This window comes from Notothenia coriiceps, unplaced genomic scaffold (assembly GCF_000735185.1).
Source record: "Notothenia coriiceps isolate Sejong01 unplaced genomic scaffold, NC01 NC01_scaffold00037246, whole genome shotgun sequence".
Lineage (NCBI taxonomy): Eukaryota > Metazoa > Chordata > Actinopteri > Perciformes > Nototheniidae > Notothenia > Notothenia coriiceps.
In genome coordinates, this window is record NW_011369947.1 from 19172390 (window position 1) to 19194339 (window position 21950).

Sequence of the window (21950 nt, forward strand, 5' to 3'; positions counted from 1 at the left end):
CCTATTATGCTAATGTCAGCTTCCTATTTGTGCAACATATTGATGCAGCAGTTATAGTAATCTTATCTTATATATTAACATAATAAACAGTGGCATACTAAAGACTTACAGGTAAGATTTTATTGTACAGTTCTGGTTTTCAGTAACTTAGTCTTATAAGTTATAAGGTGTTCTTCTTTATTTCATTTATATAACATGTCCTCATAACAATTAAGGCACAGCTCTCTATTTCTGCTTTATGTGGAACAATAACACTATTAAGTAGGTCTCTAATAAGATTAGCTTCTTTTGCTAAAGCCCACAAACCCCAAGTTACAGTTATATCATCAACACAAATAATTATATAAAAAGGGTCAGTTAAAAGTCCAAAGTTGATCTCATTCATGTCATGAAATGCATTTTCTGGCAAAGTCTAAATCTTTAAATAATCTATTATAAATATTGTATTCAACTGTTTCCTATATAATAAATTGTCTTGTCAAAGCCCTTAACCCCAACTGCTCATGTGGGTGTGATGATTTTCTATGACTTTTGTTTGTTTTGTTTTTTAATATGCATTATTAGATTTTTAAATGTTTAATTAATTAATGTATTGTCATTTCACATATATTTGTTAACTCATAAGCTTAAATTGTCCTTATTGATTAAATTAAATTAATTTGTTTTTTTATAGTAATTTTTTAGGGCAGAGAGTGTCTTTATTATATAGATGCAGCGTTGTAAGGGGGAGACAGAGGGGAGGACATTTCCTAAATACTTCTACAGGCCAGTACCTGACCTGCGCACCACGCAGCAAGGACAGAGAACCCTAGACTGGATTTAAATGTATTGTACCAGAGGGATATTTGTTTTCACAGCCATTACACAGAATAGTGCATATACAGATAGTAGCCGAACATATACTGTAGATAGAAGCTTACAGATATAGCATACAGCTGCCAAAAATACATGAAGCTGTCCTGAAAAATGTGACAGAAGTGCTTACAGTCGCTGACGTTATGGCTCCTCCCGGTGGTGAAACGGGAAGAATCAGAGAGAGAGAGAAAGGGGCATCCCTGCATGGAAACATAATATATGTGCCTCATGTTACTTCATGACACTGCGCACTTGTTGTTCCCACACAGAGGCGTGTGTGTGTGTGTGTGTGTGTGTGTGTGTGTGTGTGTGTGTGTGTGTGTGTGTGTGTGTGTGTGTGTGTGTGTGTGTGTGTGTGTGTGTGTGTGAGTACATGGAAGCGTGGTGTATGCACAGTGGAGCCTTGTCCACATGTGAGGCCGTTATGTGTCCCAGTGTGTGCCAGTGTAACTCTGTGTCATTATTACTGAGTGAGGGATCAGACAGGATGGACAGGGAGAGGAAAACATCTTTGACCCTTTAATTTGTGTTTGCATGGCTGATTGTCAGCCATTTGATATTGGTCAATTATGATAAAATACAGGTTAAAGTAGGCAGTGTATGTCTTCTTATTACCATAAAACCAACTTCCTGTCTTGGGTTCTTAGTTCCAAGCCATTTAGTTCTTATTGAAGACATCAATCTTTAGTTTTAATGTTTAAAGGGCCCTATTGTGATCATTTTCAGGTTTTTATATTTGCAGGCCTATGTTGTGCTTCTACTGTGACATGTTTACACACTTTAATGTTCAAATGTTATTTTTCTCATACTGCCTGTGCTGCAGCACCTTTTTTCACCCTCTGTCTGAAACCAGAGCCCAGTCTGCCCTGATTGGTTAACTGACCAGCTCTGTTGTGATTGGTCCACCTCTTAGAGATGTCCTGCCCCTTGGACTATCACCTACAATGTGTACAGAAGCACGAGTGTTACATAGTTATTTCACTATGTTACGGAAGTAACCAAAGGAGTCGAATTAAGGCTTTTGAGGCAGAGGGCGAGTGTGTGAGAGAGAAACTCCCTCTGGAGGGAACTTTGGGATTTCAGCCTTTGCATGCACAAAAGCCAATATAACACACTACATGAAAGGTAAACCCCTAAACATTTTTCATAAGGCCCTCCTAATCAGTTGTTATGGTGTGAAAAGTTAATTTCTCGCTAAGATGTACTGCAGATAAGTATAAAAGTGCATAACATCTCAAGTTAAACAATACTTTTCATTGAGGCTATACAACACTTTAATACATGTTCTTGTGTATATGTATGTTTCTCTGTGTACAGTATGTACCACTTAAAACAGGTCTCTCTAACCTTAAGAGTTAGCCATGTGAGGAAATGTTTTCAGCTGCAAAAATTCCTCTTCTGGATCCCTCCCAGAATGCATTGGTGCCACCAATAAAGAATGACCCGTCCTTCTAAAACAGATGCAAGTATTTTAGTAGGAGGCTGCGAGTCCTCTGCTGGCAGGCGCTTAATGCAATATGTGCCCGTAAGATGAAGTCACAAACATTGCAACTGTAGTCGACTCCCACTGGCCGGGCAGCACAGACGGGGCATTATGTGGACGAGTACCAGCTGGTACCACGGGCTCCTCATCCTCCTCCGGGACTTCATTTGTTGCTGCCTCTGAAATCAGGACATGGAACTGAAATGGAAGAGCCAACCTGTGAACGTTCTCCTCGGATGCGTCGTGGCCCTTTGCTTTTGTACACTTTGTCCGGCTGAGAGACGTGAGTAGAGCTCTGATTTCTCTGGAGGGAGTCATCGGCCCGTGGAGGGCAGGAGGCGATGTTGATGGGGCTGCTGAGAGTCATGTTGATGCTTGCAATGTCTCCGCCTTTAAAGCAGTGGTTGCCAGGGGGTGTATTATCCCTCATGAAAAGAGTGAATTAACCTTTTTTCTGAAGGACCTTTGGAGGTCTGACAGGTCAAAACACTCTTAAGCCAGGGAAAAACAAACTAACAAACTGAAATACTTCTCTTCTTTCTGATCCCTGTGGATCTGCAGTACATCTTAGAGAGAAATGTACTTTTTACACCATGACAATTGATTAAGAGGGCCTTATGAAGTTTCTTTAGGGGTTTACCTTTCCTGTAGTGCGTTATATAGGTTTTTGTGCATGTAAATGGTCTGCAAAGGCTAAAATCCCAAAGCTCTCTCCAGAGGGAGTTCCTTTCCCACAACCCCCCAGCTGAAACGCCCACATTTGACTACGTTGTTTACTTCTGTAACATAGTGACATCACTATGTAACCCTTGTGCTTTTATTGTATAGTGCTCCCTTTGGATCAGAAAGAAGATTGGGCTCTTAGATTGCATAGCCCATTGAAGGGTTCCTGACCCAGAGTCCCCTTGTTTTAATGGGTTCTATGATATTTAATCCACATAACCAGTCATGGGATTTCGATGTCAGTGCAGCATTAAGAAACACTAAAAAGCATCCTATAAGAATAGATGTTACATATCAGAGAAAAAAATAACAACTTGATATTTGCCCTGAATATTTGATTTGGATTTTTGTTTGAATCAAGGTTTGGTGCAGCTTAAACTCACAACATGTTCATTATTGAGCTTAAATGGTGGAGGTAGGCTGGTTCTCAGAAGTAGGCTAGCTGTTCCCCTCTGTTTCCAGCCTTTATGCTAAGCTAACAGTCTGCTTGTGCTTCGTATTCACAGTTTATATTTCTTTATATTATATATCCTCCAAGATGAAGTTAGTTCAATTCAATCTTTTTACTTTCCCCCAACATAGTAAAATGTTGAGGAAGGCAGCCTGAAGTTGTGGCCCTTATTTGTTGAGGGGCCCTTTGTCTGAATACATTTTTTCATTGGGCTCAGATTGAGCAGATTCCTGGATTAAAATGTGTTTATTCAAACAGCCAACTAATTCACACAGAGATACTAGTGGGCCAGGTCATTTTACTTGATTATATAAGTACTGGTTTGTGTCTGGGGGGAGTCAGGTGATAATAACAGGAGGCCATTAGCACGTTGTTGTCCTGGGGTTTTAAAAGTAAGGGAGCTTGGATAGCTTGGAGCTCAATTTCAACCATTAAAGGTTGGGTAGGTAAGTTTGAGAAACCGGCTCGAGATACATTTTTTTCTTATATTGCATGGAATGCTCTTAACATCCCGATAGCAATGAATATCTTAAGTGCTTTGACAAAAAATCCATAAAAATATTTCATCTGTGGAAGCCGTAGTACTGTAAAAAGCACGACCAATCATTTTAGCCGGCGCGGCTAAAATAACTGGATGGCCTACCTGCCTTTCAGCCTTCCGTCTGTGCACAAACTTATCTCGTGCCCTCATTGGTCATGTGCGCGTTCGTGTGTGTTGGAGGAGGGGCTCTGTAAGGAAGTGGCAGATTTGTCGAGCTGGTTTCTCCAAAATTAGCTACCCCACCTTTAACCAATGATTATTTTACATTATGGATTTATTTTGTTGCCATTTAGATTGGATGGATTGTTTGATTTTTAAAGTAGTTAAAATAGGGAGAAATTCTGTCACAGACAGAGCCCAAAATGTGATGTTTGCAGTGTTTATGTCTGACCAAAAGCCCAAACCTCAACATTTATATTCAAACATTACAATGTTTTAAAGGAAAATTAAGCAAACTAACTAAACAAACAATAATGAAACCTCTATGTAATGTAGATATGTATCTCCTCATTCACAATAACCCTGCTTTCCCAACAAATTTCCATTCCATGTTTGGATACAATTCTTCTAATGCTCCTACTTAATGCTGCAGGCCTTGTGTTGACCTCCACTCTATTCTCCATACTCTGATGTATCTGATGCCTCTCACCTCTCAGTGTGCACGGTTCCTCCGGGCCCTGTGACAGTCCCTGAGAACAGCACGCTCGACGTTGAGGTGGTTAAGATAGACTCCAGTAATGATGTGGAGCTGACCCTCACTGTGAACCCTGAAGATCTGTTCTACCTGAAAGGAAACGCTCTGATGGTGAAGAAAGGCCTGGACTATGAGGTGAGAGTTTAAAACATGTGATCCTAGCCCTTGTAGTCAGTAAACATCTCCATAAGGATCCTTTACATTTGTTTTTAAATGTTTGTGTACTGTAAAGGTGTCAAAACAATATTATTAGATATATATAATGATATAATAATTGAATTATTCTGACTTTTATTTTTACTCTTGTTTGCTGGTAATGTATTATGTTAAGTTCTGTAGGTCACTGTAAGTATTTCTTCTCCCTTTTTGTAATTGTTGTACCACCTGTATAGTCACTACTCTTCTATTTTGCAAAAAGGAAAACAAAATTCAGATTGAAACGTTAAAATGCAACAGAATCAAATTCAACCAAAAATGTATATTTAGTCATATATTGACTTTTAAGAGACCTTATTATGCTTTTTAGGGTTTTCCCATTCCTTAAGTACATGCAGGCCAGCTAACCAATCAGAGCAGGCTGGGCTCTGGTTTCAGACAGAGGGTGAAAAGAGGTGCTGCAGCACAGGCAGTATGAGAAAAATAAAGAGCTTTTTGTACATTAAAGCATGGAAACATGTCCCAGTGGAGACACAACATACACATATAAAACTGCAAATCAGCAGAATACAGTATGTCCTGTTTGGGTCGAGTCTTTGAACATTTACTTAATTATGGCAACTCAATTATCTTCATTACTGGTGTTTATAATAATGTATTGTTCGTTAAAGCTCTGTATAACTGCTGTGTGTTTGTGTCAGTCGTTGGATAGTTTAACTCTGACGGTGTGGGTGCAGTGCAGCAGAGAAGATTCCATATCTGTGAGTAAAACAAACACAATATAACGAAAAAGGAGCCAATACTAAACTAGTGAACCAAGAAGATTGCTTTTCAACAGCAGTAAGAAGGTGAAGAACTCTGTTAGTGTTTCTGATTGTAAACTGAACTTCTTCTCTTTAAAGGTGAACGAGCCTGTTGAGGTTTTAGTTGAAAACGTGAACGATAACCCTCCAAACTTTGCACAAAGCCATTACATACTGGAGGTGAATGAGGTGAGTGTTGCTGGTGTTTTACACAAGTGTGTGTGTTTCAGGTTTCTTACAGCCTGTGTTGACTGAGTTGTGTCTCTTGCAGCTCACTGCAGTCAACTCCAGTTTGGGACTGATAGAAGCCTCAGATGTGGATTCAGAGCCGCTGTACTATCGCTTAGAGCCTGCAACAGTAAGAACGCATTTAATGTCATGAGGTGCTGATACTGGATTATTTAAGAGAACCGCAAGATGCAGAGGAAATATGAAACAGTATGTGCTGTATGTATATTTGTCTATCTAGAGCAGGCAATGCAAAGCAGATACGACAGGCTGTACGTGATATTCTAACAAACCCCTGAATACAACGATTCATAATATAGATAGTTACAAAAGTGAAAACATATTTGTAAAATTAACTATTTTACTTCAAATATAATTTGTTAATTATATTTATTTACTTACTTACTCAATTTAATGAGGTTTTAATTCATTTTAAACCAAAAAATATTGGGAACCACTCTCTTCAGTTATGCATGTTTTTTATGCGAAGACACTCTATTATCTATGATCTATCGAAAGACATATTTTACTTTGTTTATTCTATTTCATTTTCTGCATTTTAATAAGCACGGATGTATCTCATTTTAAAAATGTTTTTATCTTTTTCAAATAATTGTTTTCACGTAAAGCATTTTGTACAGAGTGATTGTTAAATGTAGTTTTATGTGATATATATGTATATACAGTGGGGAAAAAAGTATTTAGTCAGCCACCAATTGTATTCTCCCACTTAAAAATATGAGAGAGGCCTGTAATTTTCATCCTAGGTACACTTCAACTATGAGAGACAGAATGGGGGGAAAGAATCCAGGAAATCACATTGTAGGATTTTTAATGAATTAATTGGTCAATTCCTCGGTAAAATAAGTATTTGGTCATCAACAAACAAACAAGATTTCTGGCTCTCACAGACCTGTAACTTCTTCTTTAAGAGCCTCCTCTGTCCTCCACTTGTTAACTGTATTAATGGCACCTGTTTGAACTCGTTAACGGGAGACACCGGTGTTGCGCCTACCTGTCTGCACCGCTGTCCGGTGTAAAAGCTGGGAAAGTCGAGGGGCCTACGTCGGTGGGAAACCTCCGGTTATGGCGGTGGGTCTTCGTCGTGCGAATGGAGAGAAATGTGAGGTGAGGCGAAATACGTTCGTACAACCCTTCTGAGTTTACGAGATCCCATAACTTTCCGGATAAGCTAGTAAGTCCAAACTATAAAGTCTACAACCACGAGCTGCCTTAATGGTGTGAAATGTAGTTTACATGAGAGAGGGTATTGCGAGCGTCGAGAGAAAAGGCGGTGGTCCGTCGGGGACCTCATTGATGGTGGGTGGGATCTAAGGACGGCCCTGGTGTGGTGTATAGGTGTCGCTGAAAGCAACGGGCCCGCCACACAAACCCTAGTACCAGGTTATCGTCTGTTCTTTGGGCGGTGCTAAAGTAGATAGTACGGGATAGACTGACCTTCCTCCAATCAGTGATGTTTTAGAGTGCTTATTTGTACCGGGTAAGTGAGGAAGAATGTTACGCTAGTCCAGCAGGGACCAGGGAAACGTCTTTTTGTCTGGGGGTTTCCGTACTACAAGGTGGTAATCTGCTCATATGGGTGATTCACATAAAGTGTCATTCCTACCACAAGAACCTACGGTTGAGTCGCTAAGAAAGAGGGAGGTTTGTACGATCCATCAAAAATGGTTTTTCACGATAAAACCAAAGTGACTGGTATGATGTAGGGTTAGAGAAGACTAGTAAGATATACGGAGGATCGTTTGAAGTCTGCCGGCTGTACATGACCGATTCGTCCCCTGTGAGACGTGCGCCTAAACCTCAGGGACCAGCCGCATCACCATGACTACCATCGGAAACATATGAAACCAGGGGTCGAGAACGTCCAGTAACTGTCCAGGGGGGCACAGCCAAGACCCTAAAAAACGAGTGCAAGAACACCAGTAAACTGGGGGTGCCACTCTAGAACGCACCTCGGGTCTTAGCTCCCCTCTAAATACTACCCCAGAACATTACAGAAAGTTAAAGATATTAACGAAGGAGGTCAACTTTAAAGGAAGTGTTGGTTGACGAATGGATAACGTCTAAGTCAGAAGGTTCGACACTGTCAGATGTAAAACACAAGACCACAGGGAAACTGTCGGAAACCAGAACCGTATCACTTCAAACCTCTCTCACTTGACCAGACTCCCACACCTGTCCACAGANGCAGGACTTTCCCTGGTACTTTGGTTCTTTAGTTCCGTTAGTACCAATAATGTCGCGTTCACATCGCCGGGACTACTCAGTGCCGGGAACTCTTTTGGCCATTTTCAGTCCCTGCTAGAGAGGTGGTAGGAACCTGGTGATAAAAGAGTGCCAATTTCTATTCTATTTCTATTGGCTGGGCGAATTGCAAACCACGCCCAGTTAGACTCTGAATTTTTTTTGTTAGGCAGCCATTTTTTTCCTCGCTACAAAACCACATCCACACCTGAACGAGTAGTTTTTTTGTACTTTAAAGCAGTTATGACCACACGTACTACAACACCGGAGCGGAAAGTAAACAAACGCCTCATGTACAGCGGGGGGGCTTTATACGCCCTCCCCCGTGTAGTTCTTCTTCTCTGTTTTTTTTTTTACTCGCCGTGAAGTGGTTTTGCGGCCTGCCAGTAAACCCAGAGAAGAAGAAGACGAAGTGACGTCAGCGTAATCTTGCCTCAGGGAAAGTACTGCGGTGTGAATGCGATTGGCACTAGCCCCCTGGCGGATTCAGTGCCTTGGTACTTTAGTGCCGGCAAGTCCTGCGGTGTGAAAGCGGCCATGGTCATCAGCAGCAAAAACACATTTACAGAAATTACAAATAGCTCAAAACAAGGCTGCCAGACTAGCTCTCCACTGTTCGAAGCGCACTCATATTGGAGTTATGCATAGAAACCTATCATGGCTTCCGGTAATCTCGTGTTATCACTTTTCTAAAACATTTCCAATTTAGAGAAAAACCACTGTATTTTTATGATCAAATAGTTTACACAAGAGACGAGCATGACCATCAGACTAGACAAGCTACATCAGGCCATCTACTGGCACCTAAACCCAGGACACATCTTCTGAAATATTCTGTGTCTTATAGAGCTATAAAGGAATGGAACTCATTGCCAAACTACCTTGTTGAAATAGAGTCCAGAGCCTCTTTCAAGAAGAGATTGAAGGGCCATCTACTAATGACCATGTACCCTTGTGAGCTGAGAACCCTAATTTAATTTGATCGCATGTTGTTGATGATATTGGTGATGTTGTTAATGATGTCAGGACTTAAATGTTGCTGTATTAATGTTGTATTGTTTTAAGTGTCGGACCCCAGGAGGAGTAGCTTTTGTCGAGAGCAAAAGCTACTGGGTATCCTTAATAAACATAAAGAAAAAAAAACATATTGTGCAGTTTGAATTAATAGAATTTCAGAACCATGTTGTACCACAGCTTTCTTTTCAATGTCACTGCAGAGCATCCGGGTCTATATGGAGGAAGCGTCATGTCAGATGGAGGGGTTAAAGTAGAATGTTGTCAGCATTATGGATCACTGGCCACAGAGGGGTTTCAATCAGCCATGCTACATAAGGGGAAAAGGTATGGCAACTCTCGCCAAAATGTCAGTGACAAATAGGCAGTGCCAGAGCTCTGAAGGTTGCATGTTATTGGGAGAAGAGGGAGTAATGACAAGGAATGAAAGAGTGCTACATAAAGAGATGGATGAAGCTGGGCAGGGGACAGAAAAGGAGGAAATGGTCATACATAATGAAAATATAGACAAGTAAGAATGGAGAGAGTTCACAGAGTCCAAAGAAGGAAGAAGTTGGTTGGGGTAAGAGAGGACACAAAGCCATACGTTTGGGTTTTCTTATCGTACAAGATCAGCCTGAGGGATGTGATGTGAAATCTCAAAAGTTGGGTGGAGGAGGAGATGATGGGAATGTTACAGATGGTCTGTTTCATTAACAACCTCCAATAAAGAGGAGATGCAGCAGGCCATATGCTCTTCATGGCTCACAATGTTTATTTCAAGCACCTACAGAGAAGCATTAAACTCTCTTTTGCTCATAACACAACAGTGTGGTGTGGTCGTGTACGGTACGGAACACAAAGACATAGCGATCTTTAAATATAGAAGTAGAACTTATGTCCAAGTATGAATAACCCATCGTTCAGTGTGTGTAGAACATGTTTTAGCTTTCATCACCGTACAATGCAGGACAAGTCAGCATCTTAACTTCAATACTTCTTGACAGTGATCTGGTCATGAAGCATCTGGAGTCACTCAAGAGCCTTAATGTTTTCTCGTGTGTGTTGTGCAGAGACGTTAGGTTAGTAGCACGTTTTAAGGTTTTTCTTAGAATTTACATTTCAAACAATGTCAGCATGGGATCACTGAAAGTCTGACGGGGATTTGTGTAGGTGCGTCTCCAAGTTTGTAAGTGATTTAAGTTTGATACAGAATATGTTATTATTGAGCACGATGGTTTCCAAATGTGCCCGTTCTGTAAGTAGGGCTTTAAATCTTACATTTCTAAATAATCCTTTCTGATTTATAAGTGTGACCAACCACACCACTGTCTGGTCCCGATGACTGAACCAGACCTATTCTGGTACATAATATTCCAGTTCATTGGCTGGCTTTTGTTTTCATTTGATGTTTCCCTATTTGGGTCATACAGATAACAAAAACAGAACACATTATAACATTCACATTGGAGCAAATATATCCAAGTGCAACACATATTCTCTGAATGAGACACATCAAATCTTATTGGCTTCGTGTACTGATTTTTTTGGCTCCTGTGGATTGCCAGACTAATAACAATGCCATGGGTAACTACATGCAGAGATGGCAATATATATATATTATATATATATATATATATATTTTTTTTAAATATGTCATGCCATTCCCACACGTGGGTAGCACAGCTATCTGTAACCACAGCACTTATTGTAATTAACACCTTATAAAAAGTAACACACACATGAAAGCAAACGTGGAACATGAAAGTTCCTTATTAGAAAAGCAAGAGAGACGCGGTTCCTGCTAAACCGTTCATTCGTGTTGGCCAATGTAAATCCAATTCCTGGACTTCTTCTGTGTTTGGTTTCCACCAACTCCTAGAAATACAGTATATCTGGCTCTTTAGCTGCTCAATATTACCATCTGTACCAGCTGGACGCTACATTTACTTCGTCTGATGTTTGCTGCTTGGCCGGAAGTGTCTTACAGTAACTTGGATATAAAAGAGGATACTAGACTGAATCAATAACATTAACATTTAAAGAAGGGATCACATGCAATATGGCTATTTCACTACACAATGTTTTCTAATCATAGCAGCAGTGTTTCCGCCTTCTTGAAACCGAAGGCCCTTTAAACAAAAAACAATGAGCTGAAAGGTGCTCAAACGCTTTAAAGCAGGGGTGTCAAACTCAAGGCCCGTGGGCCAAAACCGGCCTGCGACCTCATTTCATGTGGCCCGCAAGAGCTTGCAAAGAATATAATATACAATACAATTGATGTAGTTGTTGAATATTTGCTTTCAATTATTTTCCCTAGACGTCTGCTTTCAGACGTAGTTATTTATGAAGTTATTACCAGAACTGATAATAATCCAATGAAGAGCCAATCATATAATATAATGCATTATTTAATATATATTATATATTTATATATGTATATTGATAAAGTCTTAAAGTCACAACCGGCCCTTTGAGTGCAACCATAATTCTAATGTGGCCCGCGATGAAATTGAGTTTGACACTCCTGCTTTAAAGAGCTGAAAGGAAATGCATTGTTGGGTGGCAGTTTTCTGTGATTTGGTCAAATATTACACATATTCATTTGAATTGATAGTTGATATTTAAATGTCGATTGGTGTAGCCTTAATCTTTACCTGAGAGTCATCCCTTGTCACAGCAGATATGTTTAAATGTGTGTTAGCTATTGTTAGAAGGGGCTTTTGGTCGATGGAGCCGTGAGCTTCACAAGGATCATGAAACATGCCAGGGATTAGATATTTATTGTGCCAGGTGTATATTTCCCCGGCAACTGTGTATGTTTGTCCTTAAATGTACCTTATAGTATAAAGTAAGGCTCAAGCAGCCAGCTGGACGTTTCTGTTGCGTATAATTGTAACCTGTAATTGAGCAATAGCCTAGACCATTTTGGTTTAATTTGTATAACAACATATATGAAAAAGAGAGGATAAATGGAAGAAAATACATAAGAACTTGTGCCTACTGCTTGTAAAAAAATGAATCACGCTCACGCTTTGTTCTTTGCATAATCCATTCAGATCTGGTGCTGGAAAGTCACAGCAGGCGTTCCATTTAATTACAGTTCTCTTTAACAGTTTAAATGTGGCATTGTTAACAATCCATTCGTGCATGCCATCCAGATGTAATACAGTAATTATGATGCGTCTCTGCTATTTAACAACTTGATTGTATAACTAATGCAGAAATTGACTCTTAAGATTATCAGCTATTTGACTGATAAATGATCCTTGAGGCATGTTTAATGATATTGTATAAAGCCATGATTAAAATAGAGAGCTTAGTTTGTTACAGTTTCCATCTCAATAAAATGTTTTCCCTTTTTGTGAGTGTGGTAATATCTATACAAACAAACACAACTATACCAATGTACTCACAGCCGCCCAAGATCTCCGAGGATAGGGTTGAACAGATAAAGCTGAAATAGAGATAACGCTGTTTTAGAGAGTCTCCCTGACATATCCGTTTGTCTTCACGCTTTATTCTCAGTATTGCCGTGAGGGATTCTCTTTTTAAAACTAAAGAATGAACTGATTAGATTTTGGGGTCATCTCAATATCTCTTTAAGTATGACGGTCTGCTCTATAGTGTTGTGCAGGTAGCTTAAAGTAGGTTGATAGTAACTTATGTGGCCATAAACAATGCTGCTGTTCTCTAGAATGGGTCAACAATATATATTTTAGATCCCCAAATGGGTTGCCTGGCCATTAAAATAATTGAGTATAATATAAATAAATGTATCATATGGGAAAGGCTACATTTTCCTTCATTTTTTCACATATCATGCTTTTCAATATTCTGCTATTTTTATTCTTGATTGCGTGACAGTTACCTTTAAATGGATTGCATTTCAATATCTGTTTTCCTGGGCTGTATGTGATTGTGTGTGCTTGTTAAAAGGTCGGAGAAATTAAATCACAAGTGTAATGGGCTCTTGTGAAAACATGTCATTTTACAGTACGAAGCCCTCCTCAAAGCCTAAATGCAGGAAATGAGGTTGATTACGGCAAACCTGCGTGAAATTATCCTGCCTCCTGTTATGTCACGGCACCTCTTCATCACAGTTACATCCCATTCATCATCATACACTCGGTAAGTCATTAATTACATCATTTAGATAGCTTTGAAGGGTATTGCTGACAATAAAGATAACACGCATCAACTGTTATCTTAACTTAACCTGTTAAACCCCGAGCCTGTTTTTCAGGTTTCAGGCTCGAAAATGACATTCCCAGAACAAATGACCATATCTTCCCTTCTAAAAGGGTTAAATTAATAATATTAATTTAACCCTTTTAGAAGGGAAGATATGGTCATTTGTTCTGGGAATGTCATTTTCGAGCCTGAAACCTGAAAAACAGGCTCGGGGTTTAACAGGNGGCCTGTCGTGAGCTATTGCTTGTTATATACCCTTTGTTGGCAATGACAGAGGTCAAACGCTTTCTGTAAGTCTTCACAAGAGGTGCGTTCACACCAAGTACTTTTCCCACAAAGGTTCCTGAGAACTCTTTAGTTCTCATGAACTAAGTACAGATCGCTTTCACACCAGAAATTAGTTCCTGGGGGTGGATTAGGCAAATTAAGCCGCTGACGTCACTTCTTCTTCTTCTGCTTTGGGTTTACTGGCAGGCCGCAAACAACTTCACGGCGTATACTGCCGCCCAAAGTCCCCGGCCGGAATTCCCCGGAGTTAGGGACTGGCTTCAGTAGAAGCTGCTGGGACTCCCAGCAGCAACTACAGAAGCTTTCCGAGTAAACGGCCAGAACGCTGACACCTCCTCATCTCCACCGCTCCCATGTTTTATTTTGAGTTGTCATAAGTTAGTCTCTCTGCGTTTCTGCGCTGGGCTAATGCAATGCGCTGGGCTAATGCAATGCGAGGATAATAAAATGGCGGCTTCACAACATTTTTTGGGAGTTTGACGGGGCGTGGTTTGCATTCCGCCCAGCCAATCAGACACAGGAACCTTTTTCTCCCACGAAAGTCCCTGCTCTCTAGCAGGGACTGAAAAGGGGGTAAAAAAGGTTCTCTAGAACTAATTTAGTTCCTGGGACTTTTTGGTGTGAACGCAACTAAAATCGTAGTTCTCAGGAACCTTTTGTGGGAAAAGTACTTGGTGTGAACGCGCCTAAGGTTTTCACACACTGTTGCTGGTATTTTGGCCCATTCCTCCATGCAGATCTCCTCTAGAGCAGTGATGTTTTGGGGATGTCGCTGGGCAACACGGACTTTCGTTGCCCGGGCGGTGTGTTTGGGATCATTGTCATGCTGAAAGAACCAGCCACGTTTCATCTTCAATGCCCTTGCTGATGGAAGGTAGGTTGTCACTCAAAATCTCACGATACATGGCCCCATTCATTCTTTTCTTTACAAGGATCAGTCGTCCTGGTCCCTTTGCAGAAAAACAGACCCCAAGCCATGATGTTTCCACCCCCCATCGTTTCACAGTAGGTATGGTGTTACNAGCGTTTGACCTCTGTCATTGCCAACAAAGGGTATATAACAAAGTATTGAGATGAACTTTTGTTATTTTCCACCATAATTTGCAAATAAATTCTTTAAAAATCCTGCAATGGGATTTTCTGGATTTTATTTTTCTCATTCTATCTCTCATAGTTGAGGTATACCTAGGATGAAAATTAAAGGCCTCGTTCATATTTTTAAGTGGGAGAACTTACACAATTGGTGGCTGACTAAATAATTTTTTGCCCCACTGTATATATATTTAGATATGAGATATTTCTTGTCCCTCTGCTTGTTAAACCAGGATAAATATTTCCGACTGGAAAACATCAACACTCCAAAGATAATTGTTAAAAGCATCCTGGACTATGATGTTGTGCAGAAGATCCCTCTGGTTTTACACGTGCAGGTATAGTCATCATTTATTACAACAACATCCAGATGTATCTGCTTCTCTGTGACCTTTGACCCGTGAGTATAAATCATAATTTCCCAGGACACGCTCAACGGCTCGGCCTCCAACGAGCCCTTCTTCACGTCGGTGGCCACCATCACGGTGCAGGTGAAGGACGTGGATAACCGTCCGCCGTGGTTTCAGCCATGCTTGAGGACCAACTTGGGAATCGCCAAACTGTGTGTGAGCACCGGCTACAGGGGCAAAGTCAACCTCACCGAGAAGGAGGTGAGCAGCTGGTTTTTCCTTTTATTAAATTAGAATTATAAAACATCCCCTCACAGCGTTTTTCCAAACACATTGGTGCAACTAATATGTCTCATTAATGTCCAACATCTAGCTCCATCATCAGGTAAACATTTGAATCGTCCAAGACTTGTTTATGACCAAATACCTGCAGAACTAATGGCAATTACCACAGTCTCACGTGTACTATGCTAACATGCTAAAGTTACATGGTGGACATACTGCAACTGTAGGTTGTGGTCGAAAGAGTCTAAAAAATATCCAATGTATTTTCATTGACTTTATGTTAATTTAACAGGACCAGGATCACCTGAATGCGCCATCAGGTTAGACCTCTGTGATGATTAAATATAAACCCTCATTAGTTTCCGTGAATATATAATATAGTATTATGCAAAAGAGAGTTATTTCTCACACTGCTCAGAAAGTGAAGAGAGGTGCTGACAACTGTCGAGAAACTTTATCGAGAACTTTCCCGGAGACGACATGCGTTTCATCAGATGTTTAACTCATTTAGGTCCCCCTGTGAGATATAAAGCCTTGGTTTGAATGATTTCAAATGTGTGCAGCAGAATAATGGTGTGATGGTTTTAACCCGCAGGACGGGCCGTTGGTACTGGAGCCGGGTCCGGTGTTCGCTAAGGACGGAGACAAGAACCGGAGCGAGGTGATCAGCTACAGGATCCTCCGAGGTTTGAACAGAAACAACTTTATTTCTTGATGCCTACAGTGGTTATGTTCTCGGTTAATATTATGTGATAGCACATTCACCGCCCCCTGCAAGTCTCTTTTCGTTATTTGTTATGATAATAGAGTGCCACAGTGACGCGTCCTCATTTTCTAATCGTAAATCTAATCGATAGATTTATGATTCGAAAATTATAAAAGTAGGGTAGGCATGTGGAGATTATCCGACTGAACAAAACGTGATCCGTCTCTTAAATGTGTGTCAACCACAGACCTTATTTCGAGCTATTTTCCAAAATCCTATGGAGCAATTGCATTGCTTTTTTGTCGAAGGAACCCATGCGCAGCTTACTTCTGGGTTTTAGGACGCGTCACTGTGGCACTCTATTAGCTTCCTTTAATAATGAAGAACCATCTTTGAAAAAAGATAAAGAAAATATCTTAAAGGTAATGAAATCACATGTTCTCAATTAGCTGACAAATATTATTTTGTTTTTTCCTCACTAGTTTAAAATAAAATCAATGTCAGGGCTGCAGGGTTGTTATTTAAAGGAGGTCACCTTTTATGAGCAATTCACTTTTTAAAGTGGACCTATCATGCTATATTTGAATAATATATTGTAGGGCCATACCTATATAAAACATGTCTGTGAAGTTTTCTTTTCAAAATACCAAACAGATCATGCATTTTAGCCATGCCTGATTTCGCTCTATTTGCTCTATTCCAGCCCTGTTTTTGCAAGGGCTGATTCTGTGGCAAATGAGCTGCAGCTGACCACGCCCCCTGCAAAGGAGGGGGGCGTGGCACGAGCGTCATGTTACCATGCTGTTACCATGCCACGCAACCTCTCATTCCCCTGATAGGTGGAGAGTTGCCCATATAGGCGGAGCCCCTCCCCTCTCCTTTCCTCCTCTCCTTGTTTCTTGAACAATTTGAAATCTGTATCAGTCTATATCAGATCCGTTGCAGCCCCATTTTTAGAGATTTGGGTATGGAGGAAAAGAGAGAGGGTTATGTTTTCTGACACTTGGTGAGTTCCCTGGAACACCGGGGACACATATTCATGTATAAAAGACGTACAAAAGTGCATTTTGCATGATAGGTCCCCTTTAAAGCTAGAGACACAGAATCAGCACTTTTGAAACTGGGCTGAAACAGAGGGGTTAATGGCATGATACAATGCATGATCTGTTTGGTATTTAGAGCCAAACACTTCAGAGACATAATAGGGGACTTTTAAGACTTTACGACTGCATTGGTTTTAACTATGTGTACCATAATAAACTGGACACTTCATAAACACTTTATGTACAGTCATTAGTTACTTTATAGAAGGACCTGCTTTAAACATGACTTTCTTTGAAATGATTCATTGCATTTTTGTTGCTCATAGTGTTTTCTTTCATTACCAGGAAATGAGGGGAACATTTTCCAGATTGACGAGGACACAGGAAACATCTCCATGGCTAAAGCTGCTGACATTGTCGGCCCAATAACTCTTACTGTTCTGGTACAAAAAAAACAAATGCATTCTGGCCTGTTATTCTGTAGTGATTTTGAATGGGAAAGAACTGAATGTAACTCACAAATCGTCCATTCCTGGCCCTTCAGGCGTCTCAGGTGACGAACAGGGATCAGTTTGCTGTGACACAGGTGACCATCGAAGTGATGAAGAAAAGCAGGAACCCTCCTCGCTTTGAGAAGGAACGATATGAAGGCTTTATCTACAGCAACTCTGTTCCCGAGAGCATGATCCTCAGAGACCGGAGCACCAACCGGCCCTTCAGGGTCCGAGCGCGGGACGAGGACTTCGCCGCTGTGAGTGAACTAGTCTATCCACCAAGCTGATACTCCAGATGTTTTGCAGACACCTTTGCCCCAAAACAGTTTGACTGGATTTATTCTGCAGTGAGTTTAGCCAGAACTAAGTCTCTTAACCCTGCTCCTAATAATATGTCTGTATTAACATTGCATCAAATGAGCATTTGTGTCATAAGAGATTCATTGTACAGAGCGCAATTATTTTAAAGAATCATCAGGACATCACATTAAATTAAGGATACTGTCCAGTTTGAGATGTGTTTTCCTAACTTGTTTCCCCAATTATAATAATTTACAAGTTAGTGGTTAACTTCCAGATGATTAGGGCTGTGTGTATATGGGTTCAAAAAGTCAGCTTGTGTGTGTGTGTGTGTGTGTGTGTGTGTGTGTGTGTGTGTGTGTGTGTGTGTGTGTGTGTGTGTGTGTGTGTGTGTGTGTGTGTGTGTGTGTGTGTGTGTGTGTGTGTGTGTGTGTGTGTGTGTGTGTGTGTGTGTGCGTGCGTGCGTGTCTCAGGGTACGAATCCCGATGTGAAGTATGAGGTTCAGTACAGCAGCTACGTCAACGTCACCACCGACGGGTTTGTTATTTTGAAGAGAGTCGTGAAGACGGAGTCTTTTGCACTTCAGGTGACGGATGTTCCAACATTTTTTTAAATAAAGTACAATTAAATATTTTCGTCTCCATCTACTGCCACTTTTTGTATTACTTTGAAATGATTTTTTTCTGAATGCAGCTCAGAGCTGTGGACTCGACGACAGGGGAGTTTGGATCAGCTGCCCTCTCTGTTCAGGTCATTCCAGGTTAGACCATCCCTGTTATTCTCTATCATACTGACTAAGGAATTAACATTCATAGTACTAGTAAACGTGGACAACAAAAGTGTTTATTTAGAGAACACCATGTACACAAGTTGTTGTGCTAGAATTATCTTGAATTAAGCTCCCCAGCATCCTGTTGCAACCCCTAAACACAAGACCATTTCCTACTTTAACAGTTTTCTGAGGATTATTCTTACTTCCCTCTCCCTTCTCAGCGGTGGCCATCCCGTCCCCCTCTAACGTCGGCTACCGTCCGGGCGACATGGCGCTGCTGGGTCTGGTGATGGCGGCTCTGCTGGTTCTCTGCCTCATCGTGATTGGCTTCCTGATTTCCCGCTTGTGGAAGGGAAACGGCAGCATGGACAAAATATGTGAGGTCAGTCGCATAGTTTTTTGAGCATCTAAAATGTTTTTAAAGCATGTTTTATTGGATATTGTATTGATTTGTTGTGTATTTAGGCCCTTTATTCATTTTGTATAAGTTCTTGTTGACCCAGTGTTCCCATTTCAATGGAAAACTGATGCATAATACTACTCTCTTATGTCTATGTTAAGAATTATAAAGAATATTTAATTTTACAGGCTATTGTCAATATTTATTTACAAAGTCAGTTCAAAATGCTCTTTTTTTGTTTCATTACTCCACACAAGTGACTTAAATATTGTTTAACCAAGGAAGTATTTAGACACAGAATCGCCTTTTACAGAGAGACATTTTGTGGAGCTTAGCTTAGCTGAGCATAAAAACAGTAAGCACGGGAAAAGTTAGCATTGCTCTGTCTATAATGCTCTGTCTCATAACCTCCTGGATAGATACATGTTAATTATACAAATAAAATGTAATCAAAGATTGCTGCGATAACGGAAAGAAGAAGGTTTATTTTTAAGTGGAAGAAACTGTAATTGCATTGTCCTTACATTGACAGTAGGTTCTACAATAAAAATATTATTTTTTCTTTGAAACTATCAATTTGTTTTGGCCACTTTCAAACAGTGTGGAAGCCTTTGTTCTCAGTGGCACCTCCACTCTGTGATGGTTTTTCAGTTGTGGACTCAGCTGTTTAATCCTGCCTTTGTCCTCCTGTGTGCCTTTGATGAATATTTATTAGCTGAAATCCACAGAAGGGCCGTGTTAAAACATAAAATATGAACATACGCTGGCATCTGTAGCAGTGAACAATGCCTGAATATCCTCCATGCTTCATTACCTGCTGTTTTAATGCCTCTCTCCTGCCTACAGTGCCTGGGCCCCTGCCTGAAGTCGGATCAGCACTCCGGCCACAGGGACTCCCTGCAGTACACCAATGACGGCTTCCAGACCGAGGGCGACGCCAGCCGCGGGGGGGGCAAGCGCTCCAACCACGTGGTCCCCAGACGGAGCACCTTCCCCCAGGCTCGAGGCCGGGTCATGGAGGGACGGAACCGCAACTGCTCCTCCTGTGGCGTCTGCAGCAACCACCTCCCCAAGGGGAGCCCCTCAGTGAGGACGTCCAAGAAGGGAAGGGGAGATAGGGACGAGTATGGCATGAGGTCCATGGCTAACAAGCAGAGGAGGAAGGAGGGCCAGAAGACCGTGTGGTTCAAGCAGAGCGAGGACTCCTCCGACATCGAGGTGGAGATTATCCCAGACACTGTGGGCCGGGTGGAGGAGGAGACGGAGGAGGAGCTGGATATGGAGGGGGTGGTCAGAGATCCGGCTGCCCCGCTGAGAGAGGCTGAGGGGGAGAAGGAGAGCGAGAGCACAGAGCCCAATGAGGAGAAGGACCGCGGTAAAGAGAAGGGAGGCGAGGAGAAGGAGGGCTGACAGCAGAGGTCAGAGGTCAAACTCCAGAAGGAGGATGAAACTCAGCTGGTTGTTGTTGGTGTCACTTTTTGGAGACAGCAGCAGGGAGGACTCAGGAGTCCAACATGACACTTCCAACATCTCTGGATAACAGAAAACCCCAAGAATACATGCAAGTATCCAAAAAGTATTTATTATTTTCCACCTTGAGTATCATAGTATACACCATCCGTCTGTATACAATATTGCAGAATATACTATGAGATCAATACTCATAAAGATCACTTCTCCTTTTAAAGGTTCAGTCTAGCTTCACACATCTCTGGTGTTATTCTCGTAGTCTTGGCTAAAATTAAAGCATCATTGCTACAAACAGTCTGTTCCCAGATCTCTGCAGGTATTTGGTGAGTACAATGTTCTTATTATGTAGTATTGTGTAAAGACTGTGGCCAAACTTACTTACTAAAACAAGATCCAAGTTGTATTACAGGGAAATGTTGTAAATGGATAAGTAAGATTACTTTCTAATAAGGCACCATTTATTTCAAAACATTTATAAATTCCTAAAAGGGCAGCAACTAACTTTTAATTAAATTAAATTATCTGAGGATTCATTTCTCAATTAATCCAATAACTGTTTCCTCTTCATACAGTATGTTTACACGACAATTGTTTTAAGCCAATTTTGAAGTCTTTATGTATTGCTTTGAATGACTTAAAGGTCTCTTATCGTGCAAAAATGTATATTTTGTTAAATGTGTCCCCGGTGTATCAGGCATCTCACAAAGTGGCAGAAAATAAAACCCTCTCTCTTTTCCTCCATACCCAAATCTCTAAAAACAGGGGTACAATGGAGCTGATCCACATTTGCTGCCGATATGATGTATTATCGGAAATGTAGGCTGGCTTTACACCCACGGCCCTATCAGAAACTTCACTATCAGAAACAATGCGCTATGTGTTTTGGAATTAATATGGTCTTTGTTTACATTAGTAACCATCGCTAGAACTCAGGGCTAACCTGTAGGCTACTGGAGAGTATGTGTAAAAAAGCAGGATATAAAAAAAGGAACTCACCTTGTAGTAAACCCGCAAGAGAAAAAGCATTTGAGCTCCATACTGTTTGAGAAATTATCCTTGAAGTATTTGGAACATGATATGGCGTTTAATCACAGCAGCATTTAGCTGTATCTGCAGGCAGAAAGGAGACCTCACTGCTTGCCTTGCCGTGCTCCAAAAGGGGGGGGGCGGGGGCAGCAGCTACTGACTCAGCACTTTAGTAACAGGGCTGAAACAGAGGGATGTCTAAAATGCATGATCTGTTTGGCATTTTGAGCAAAACACATCATAAACATGTTTTTTATATATTTGTATATATATCTGAGACCCATAATATATGCCTAAAAATAGCATGATAGGAGATCTTTAAAGGTCATCTATCCTA

General features: G+C 40.9%; 1 protein-coding gene across 1 annotated transcript; it reads left to right on the top strand.

Annotated features, from left to right (window-relative positions):
* The first annotated feature begins 2465 nt into the window (after positions 1-2465).
* On the top strand, positions 2466-21315 carry cdhr5a (cadherin-related family member 5a). Its single transcript, XM_010795120.1, has 14 exons — positions 2466-2621; positions 4710-4882; positions 5605-5664; positions 5806-5895; positions 5978-6064; positions 15000-15104; positions 15192-15377; positions 15997-16087; positions 17496-17593; positions 17695-17901; positions 18418-18531; positions 18639-18705; positions 18939-19099; positions 19964-21315. The coding sequence occupies exons 1-14, from the start codon at positions 2531-2533 to the stop codon at positions 20525-20527; spliced, it is 2094 nt and encodes a 697-aa protein (XP_010793422.1). The 5' UTR covers positions 2466-2530; the 3' UTR covers positions 20528-21315.
* The last annotated feature ends 635 nt before the right edge of the window (positions 21316-21950 follow it).

Excerpts from the sequence above, each read along its gene's own strand:
- cdhr5a (XM_010795120.1), top strand. The coding sequence starts at position 2,531 with ATGGAACTGAAATGGAAGAGCCAACCTGTGAACGTTCTCCTCGGATGC. Across the intron at positions 4,883-5,604 it reads AGAAAGGCCTGGACTATGAG|TCGTTGGATAGTTTAACTCT; the intron begins GTGAGAGTTTAA and ends TGTTTGTGTCAG. Across the intron at positions 5,896-5,977 it reads ACATACTGGAGGTGAATGAG|CTCACTGCAGTCAACTCCAG; the intron begins GTGAGTGTTGCT and ends TGTCTCTTGCAG.